The sequence below is a fragment of the Cyprinodon variegatus genome, unplaced genomic scaffold (assembly GCF_000732505.1).
Source record: "Cyprinodon variegatus isolate N-32 unplaced genomic scaffold, C_variegatus-1.0 Scaffold1476, whole genome shotgun sequence".
In the NCBI taxonomy this organism is placed as follows: domain Eukaryota; kingdom Metazoa; phylum Chordata; class Actinopteri; order Cyprinodontiformes; family Cyprinodontidae; genus Cyprinodon; species Cyprinodon variegatus.
In genome coordinates this window covers 528-8,913 of record NW_015151929.1, presented here as the reverse complement: position 1 = coordinate 8,913, position 8,386 = coordinate 528, and the positions used below count along the sequence as shown (strand labels likewise).

General features: G+C 40.4%; 1 protein-coding gene across 1 annotated transcript; it reads left to right on the top strand.

Moving 5' to 3' along the window:
* The first annotated feature begins 1,593 nt into the window (after window positions 1-1,593).
* Window positions 1,594-7,476, top strand: mkrn2 (makorin ring finger protein 2). The gene is made up of 10 exons (XM_015403277.1): window positions 1,594-1,805; window positions 3,215-3,343; window positions 3,440-3,555; window positions 4,912-5,043; window positions 5,126-5,289; window positions 5,364-5,429; window positions 5,495-5,643; window positions 6,720-6,830; window positions 6,905-7,049; window positions 7,131-7,476. The coding sequence occupies exons 1-10, from the start codon at window positions 1,780-1,782 to the stop codon at window positions 7,296-7,298; spliced, it is 1,206 nt and encodes a 401-aa protein (XP_015258763.1). The 5' UTR covers window positions 1,594-1,779; the 3' UTR covers window positions 7,299-7,476.
* Window positions 7,477-8,386: the final 910 nt, after the last annotated feature.

The following is an 8,386-nucleotide window of genomic DNA, read 5'->3' as shown; positions in this document are numbered from 1 at the left end:
ACCGATCCGTATTACTGGAGTTACCAACCCCAGAACTGAATAGGTGAAAGTCAGCCAAGTGAGAAAGGAGAAAACATCTGATCTCTGACTAACATGACGACAGGAATAGCAGCCCACAGACCCAAACATGGTTCAGGCCCAAACCACAGTCCTGCTGCTAAAAAGATAGTAATAATAAGTTATTATTATTAATATTATTATTATTATTATTATTATTATTATTATTATTATTATTATTATTATTATTATAATTATTATTATTATTATATTGGTAGTATTAATATGGTCAATTTGGGGAGTGTTGGCCTAGTGGTGAAGAGCAGGTTGCAAGTACTACAATAGCAGCCCACTGTTCCCCAAGGGGATGGATGCAGAGAGTGAATTTCCCAACTGTGGGAGAATAAAGGGAATTACATTACACAGTTTCCATATAATCAAACCAGTCTTCTATTATCTCACAGCAGTGAACAATATGAACTTACGCTTTAACTGAATCAGGGTCCATATTCACAAAGAATCCTGGGACTAAAGTAGCGTTCAGTGACATAGTTTTAGGAAAATGTTGGAATTGGAGAAATTTTAAGAAAGAATGTCTATCAGAAAGCTTTTAAAATGAACTAATGTTAGGTTATGTTAGGTTAATGTAAGGTAGACTTAGTGAGCCTAAGAGAGAATGAAGTAGACAAAGATAGGGGAACAGAGAACTGATAAAATGCTATGTCACCTTAACAGTGCAGTAAATTAGCACATAAACTTCTATAACATTATTAAACTGCTCAAAAACAAAGGGAACACTAGAATATCCTAGATCTGAATAAATTAAGTATTCTTAATGAATATTCTGACTACAAAGTCACACAAAATTTACCAAAGGATATATATATATATAAAAAGATAAATTCAAGACAAAATAAATTACAATAATATCCATTCTATATCTATAGAAGAAACACATAGAAGCCAATTCTACAATACAGTAACCTTTACCTGTACCTTTAGCTCCTCTTTTCTGCTCCTCCAGCAGCACCTAGGACAGACCCTGTCTCTCTGTTAATTCTGGGTTTTTCTACCTTTTTTTCACTTTCATGGTTGATTTGTGGCTTTATACAAAAAAAAACAATCCCCTTAAAATACTGACAGGTTAGTCTACATTATTATCAAATAAATTATGATAAAAAATTGCCATCATGAATAATAAAGGTTGCAATATGCACATTTAAGATAATAAAGATGGAAATTATTGGTTCAAATAACAATTGTTTTTGTGCTTTTTGACAATTTTTAAAACCATATTTCATTTCTTAATCCAGGGTAGATTATATAAATGCTTAATTTTCATTGATTCTAGGAGAACATTCCTTTTCTTTGTTGTTTGCTTCTTGTATAAACCAATCACAGCTTTTTTTGTTGTTGTTTTTTCTATTTTTATTTTTTATTTTGTCAGTTTCAGTAAGACATAGACATTGTAATTCACACTCCTTACCAGTTGGTGGCGGTAAATGCAAAATTTGGCTGCTTGCCATCCGCCAATAAATCTTCATAAAAAAGAAGAACAACGCCTCCTTACTGGGGCAGGAGCTGCCCTCCATTAGTCTCAACAACTATCTATTAAGCATTTAGGCTCAGTTAAAGCGAGGAGCCTTTTTAAAGTTTCACAGAGCGGCATTGTTCTCTGCTACTGCGGGAACCTTTCTGCTCTGTCCGCTGCTTTCACTCGGAGCTCTTGGAGAGGAACACCAGTAGGACACTTCCGGCAGCTGAGCGCACTCCGCGACGAAGATGAGCACCAAACAGGTGACCTGCAGGTGAGCCCGCACTGTGGCTGTGTTTCTGTCCCCCACTTTCCTTCGCCTCTTCCTCGGCTATCTGCCCTACTAGCGTAGTCGTGTCGCTGCGCACGCGCCTATTTAACGCTAATGTTTTTAGCCGCTAGCTGCGCTGTGTGAGCTCTTCTGTGTGAGCACGCGCTGCTAATCTGATCGGTTCATCGATCAATTGTTTACAATAGAAATCACTGCGTGCTCCGTTCGCTGTTAGCACCAGGTTGGATCTTTGGTTCTAGATGTCATCCAGGTGCTGGAGATGTCCGGACCTATTGGATCATATTGACGTCATCATCACTGATAGAGGTTGAAATGTTAACACAGGTCAGAACCAGGCAGTTCTAAAACCATTTAGCTCAAGGGGTCCATGTTAATTTAAGGTTAAGTCTGGTTTGGTACCCTGGGTACTGCTGTGATCCTGTCCTGGTGCTTTAGAGTAGGTGCAGAGCTCTGGAGAACTGGACCTGATCTGATCCTGGTGGGACTTTAAAAAAGGTCCAATAAAGATTCAGTTTACCTCCGCTTTTTTTTTATTTTTTATAATGTCTCCAAATGAAAAAACACTTGTTATCTTACGGTACTTTGCAGAAATTATTATTAACCAGTTCAACCCAGTGCAATAGCTATATATATATATATATATATATAAATATATATATATATATATAATACCCATGTAAACACATTGTGCAATAGCCCTGTATAATAAATCTTGCTATTTATAAAAAAAAAAAAAAAACTGCCATATGTGGATGCACTGTATATACTGTGTGTATCCTATGCACCTTTTTCTTCCTTTGGCACCTTCTTCTTCTCTTTTTGACAATTTGAGCTGATGTAATGAGTACATTTCTCCACTGTGAGATTTTTAAAGTCAATCAATCCGTGATATTATGTTTAAAAGTCATTGATTTTGCAGGGTTTGCTTCTCTGGGATGAGATTATGTTGATAGTGGATATTCGCTTGTGCAACTAACGATTATGTTGCAAGTCGATTAATCTGTCTATTATATTTTTGATTAATTGGATAGCAAGTTTTTATGAAATCAAACCAGGTGAAACTAAAACGATTAAACTTCAGGAGTTCTGAATGGAGCATATTGACAGATGAAAAAGCTTTTATGTTAAATGCAAATGTATATAAAGATTCTTTTTACAATTTCAATAACTGCTCTGGGTTTCTATGTCACCTAATGGCATATTTTACAATCTCTAAACTCCAGTTAAGGATTAATCCATTACTAAATTAGTTGACGATTATTTGAATAATCAATTAATCACGATCAATCCAGTTAATTGTTTCAGCGCAACTTGCATTGCTTCTAAACTCAGTGGCTTAAAGCTCAGCTGAATGCCAGATGAGTCCTACCTCCAGATGTGCTGTGTTTCAGGTATTTCCTCCACGGTGTCTGCAGAGAGGGCAGCCAGTGTATGTTCTCTCATGATGTGAACAACAGCAAACCCTCAACCATCTGCAAATACTATCAGAGAGGAACTTGTGCCTACGGAGAGCGCTGCAGGTGAGGCCCGACTCTAACTCTGATACTGTAACGACTTTACTTTACAGCTTTAACATTATAACCTGACGGCTAATAAAAACACCTTGCTGTTTGCAGGTATGATCATGTGAAACCTTCCAGAGGAGGAGGCGGCGGAGCTTCGGAGGGCCAGGCAGGTGTAGGCAGAGGGGTCAGAGGTGAAGGGCGGAAGCCGATGGTCCTAAGAGACAGAGGTAATAAACAAAGTATGAAGGTTGCGCTGTGTTCACTGCTGTGGGAGGGGCTTGGACCCACAGGTTACTACAGGAACACCTGACTGATGAAGCAGCCACACCTGGAGGCTCAGTGACCTGCTCCAGCTTTACAGTCAGGACGTGTAAAGGGACTGTTATCACTATAGTGGAACATTTCATAACATCAGAATTCGGTTTCAAAATAATAATTTACTATAATTTCCTACTGGCTGCAGTTATTCCAAACACTGAAATTAGGGGTGGGTGATATATTGCATATACTCCATGTATCTCAAGTTTCCCCACCCACAATATTTAAAATGACTCTATCGCAACCATTGAGTACAAATTTTGCCTGACAACACAAAGCCATCTGCATCTATTTCACTGAGAGTTTTATTTTTCCCACACACTTTGAATGCATCATTAAGCCTCCCTCCAAACAGGATTATTTTCTCCTGCCAAAACATGGCGACAGCAAGTGTTTCAGCTAAGCATTCTATGGCAGTGGTTTGGATTTCACACCGAGGGCGTCGAACAAAAGGCACCAATTTGTAAGACGAGCCGCCAAAAAACATTTTTTGCAAAAGGTAGCAGTACAAATTTATTCCACCACCTAAAAGTCATCGGCATGTCAGCGTCTCCTTGGACACCAAATAAAACGTTAAATAAATCAGCTGTGAAGCCAATCCCGTTGTTTGAAAAATTTATCCTATATAAGAGAAGAAGGAAGAGATGGAGGGAAACATAGACGCTTTTTATTACGTTTATTCACATTTTATTTAGTATTGTGTGTTTTTGCACTGTATTCTATTTGGTTGCTTGGATCTTGTTAACGGTCTAATACTGACACCCAAAGACATAATGTGGCAGTATTATTTGTGAAAATGTGGTTGAAATAAAATGTCTTAAATTTGAAAGCAAAGGTTTAAATGAGTATATCTGTGCAATTGTATGCACTATTTTGTTTGTGATTTAAGCCTATTTTGATATATATCGTATATTGTGCGATTATAGCACAAATATATATCGTGATATTATATTTTCCTTACATCGCCCAACCTTATCTGGAAAACGTTTACTCTTTTCTTCCCTGTGGCTCATTAGAGCATCAACAAATTTGATTAAATGGTTTAAGACATTTCCTGGTTACAGTTCAGTCTGCTTCATATTCGCTGAAGGAAAAACCCCAAATATAAAAATATAAAATTTGTAGCAAACTGCTCCTAAGAACTAAATGTGTCACAGGACTGCATCATGATGCAGTTGTGGTGACAGTTTGTTACACCGCTGACCCTAGTTCCCGTCAGAACCTCACAGTCCAGTTCCACTAACAGAACCATCTCTGCTCTTCAGCTCTGGGCAGTGACCGAGCGTTCGGAGGCCCGTCGGAAAGGCTACAGTCATTGGCACCAGAGGCAGCCGCTGCGCCGCATTCTTACCGGGATGCTATAAGAACCGGGTTGGATAGCTCTGTTTCAGAACCAGGTCTGCCTTCAACACAGCCGTCTGATTGGCCAATGTTCTTACTAAGATGTGCTAACTTCCTGTTTACCTGTCCTTCTCGCAGTGTCTAACACAATGGGCGGGGTCTACCAACTCTGTCCCTATGCCGCTGCCGGACATTGTTACTATGAAGACAGCTGCCCCTATCTCCACGGCGACCTGTGTGAGGTGTGCAGACTGCAAGTGCTCCACCCCCATGATCCCGAGCAGAGGAAAGCTCACGAGAAGGTGTGTCTACAGAGCTAAGTTCTGTTGGAGGCCAGAGCGGAACAGAACCTAACACCGTGGGTTTCTGTGTTCAGATGTGCATGCTGGCGTTCGAGGCTGACATGGAGAAGGCGTTTGCAGCTCAGCTTAGCCAGGGCAAGGTGGGTGTGGTGAGGGTCTGAGCTGGTTACCATGATGACAGACGTGCTAACTGGCTCTGCTGCAGGTGTGCTCCATCTGCATGGAGGTGGTTGTCCAGAAGGCCATACCGTCGGAGCGAAGGTTCGGGATCCTGTCCTCCTGCTGCCACACCTTCTGCCTCAACTGCATCAGGAAGTGGCGTTTAACCAGGAACTTCTCCAACAAGATCATCAAGTGAGTTGGAACCCGACATGTGACGTAGATAGGACTACGTAGACACCTCATTGAGTGGGTTGCCCCGCTGCTGAGACGTCACCACATAACTGCCATAATTAACACTTAAAGAATTACGTTGATCTAAGTTGTCAAAAGCAAAATGCTCTTTGGAAACGAGCGCTTAAAAAACATTACTGCTTTTTAGATGACTACAATAACAAAATTGATCATTAGTATTTCACAGTTTAATAATGAATAAAGAAAAACAACTAATGAACATCTCACTTTTATGGGAATTTGGAGAAAACAAAAAAATCAGCAACAGCCGTGGAAGCAAGCTAAGGCTGAAAGTTATTACCCCCCGCACACACAAGCACACACACACAAAAAGGAAAATAAAGCACACTGAAATCTATTATTTTTTTAATGAACCAAATTTCTTAATAAACCAAGTGGTTTATTTTATTTCTTTTTTGGGACATTTGGAGGCAACAACAATCATTCTAAACGATGCACATATTCTCTGGGCATTTGCACTTTGCACTATAGATAATTAAGGAAATGCACAAAATTCCTTTAAAAATAATTACCTGCATTCTCACTAACATTTTTTATTGCTTAAAGGTGGATTTGACTCAAATAATTCACCAATTCATTAATTTAGCTTCTGAATAACAAATGAAAGAAGCATTGTTGGATTGTTCTATCATTCTGGGAACTTCAGTTTCCTTCTGATCGAGATAGTTTAATAACAGAGTTGATAAAAAAAGAAAAAAAAAAATGTATACATATATAAGATATAATGGTGGTAAACACAAGTAGTCAAAGGAGTAAAAGCATCTCCCTCTGGGGGGAATCCCAAGGTGCTCCCAGACCAGCCGAGAAACATAGTCCCTCCAGCGTGTCCTGTTGATCTGATGTTAGAGCTGGAGAACTAATGTCCAGTTCCTTGTTTGTGAACAAAAACTTTCATTAAAATTGTTTCAGAAACAGATATTACAGCTGGAAGAGAAAGTTCTGTAGAGGCTCTCCTTCGGGGGTTCTGTAGAGGTTCTGTCAGGCGGTCTCAGGGTGTCTCTCTCTCTGTGTCTCAGGTCATGTCCAGAATGTCGGATCATCTCTGAGTTCGTCATCCCATCGGTTTACTGGGTGGAGGACCAGGAGGAGAAGGATCACCTGATCGAACTCTTTAAGTCAGGTGTCAGGTAGGTTCCTGATGACCCCGCCCCCCTGCTTTCAGCCAATCAGAATCAGCCCTGATCTACCCCTTTGTCTGCAGTAAGAAGGCCTGTAAGTACTTCGATCAGGGTCGCGGAACGTGTCCCTTTGAAGGAAACTGTCTGTACCTTCATGCTTTCCCCGATGGAAGACTGGCAGAACCGGACCGACCTCGGAAACAGCTAAGCTCTGAGGGAAACGTCCGGGTACGAACCTGCTAGAAGTTTATAGAAGTTCTCCATGAGCTGCGATGGTTTGTGGTTTCTGACCCGGTTTTCTGTATTTAGTTCATGAACAACGTCCGTCTGTGGGACTTCATCGAGGAACGAGAACAGCGTACGGTCCCACCCATGCCAACCCTAGATGATGATATCACAGAGCTGCGAGAGCTCTTCATGCAGATGTCTGGGCCGAGCGACCAGGAAGCTGAGGCCCCACCCGACCCTGTGCAGTAAAAAAAAAAAAAAACGTGGTGCCATCCTGCTGTCTCCATGGTAACCTGGGGCAGAGCTAGGCAGCCATGTTTGCTCCTGATTAAAGATCATGACCTCTTTGTGGGTCTGAGAACGGACAAATGTGTAACTAATGACCTATGAAGTAAAAACGGAGACCATTTAAAGATGAAGCTGCTTCGAGTTTATTTACACACCTGAGCTTCACACACACACACACACACACACACTCCTGCTCATGTCTTAGCATTTATAAGGAGGACCTTGCTTTGATTCTCATTGACTTCAATTGCTTTCCATTCCTATTTAACCCTTTGGTCTAACTAACCCTAACCAGTACATAGTTAACCCTAACCTGGAAATAATGCTCTCCTTGGTCCTCAACCGAACCTAACGAGCAAATGGTTCTCACTCAACAGCATGCATTGGAGCACACACACACACACACACAGGCTGCATCCCAACTCTCTCCAACCCGGGATGTCTGACTGATGAGATCTCTGAGGTGTCCGTGTTCCAGTTCCCTGTCTGTCCGAGGGTAATAAAAAAAAAAAAAACATGGTGGGTCATAATCTTCATTGCTGGTATTTGGCCACTTTAAAAACCATAACTGACAATAACACGGTTCTTTGAGGCGTTCTGTGCAACATCACTAAAACATTTTTCAATGCACAATTAAAAGTAGTGGATGAACAATTAACTTCATCTTCTATAATGAATAAAGATTTGCTACAAACGCTCTAATAATGAGAGAATACCTACTGCTAATGCCATCTTGAATTCTGAAGTCTTGTTTGTTGTGTTATTCCAACTTTTGACTTGGAATTGAAACTTCAGGAGCATCTCCAGTTAAAATGTCCTACTTGGAGGAAATTCTCACCTCTTGAGTACAAATCGAATGCAGAGAGGTTAAAAGTCCATGTTTATTGTCATATAGGAAGTCCAGAAACGTTTTTCTGTGGTTTCTACAATCCAACATTTGTATTATGCTCTGAATGCCAAACAGAAGTTATAATATAAATAAAAAGAACTGACAGAATATCAGATGGCATGGCGGCAATGTGCAGAATAGGGTGTTCAAGATAACATTC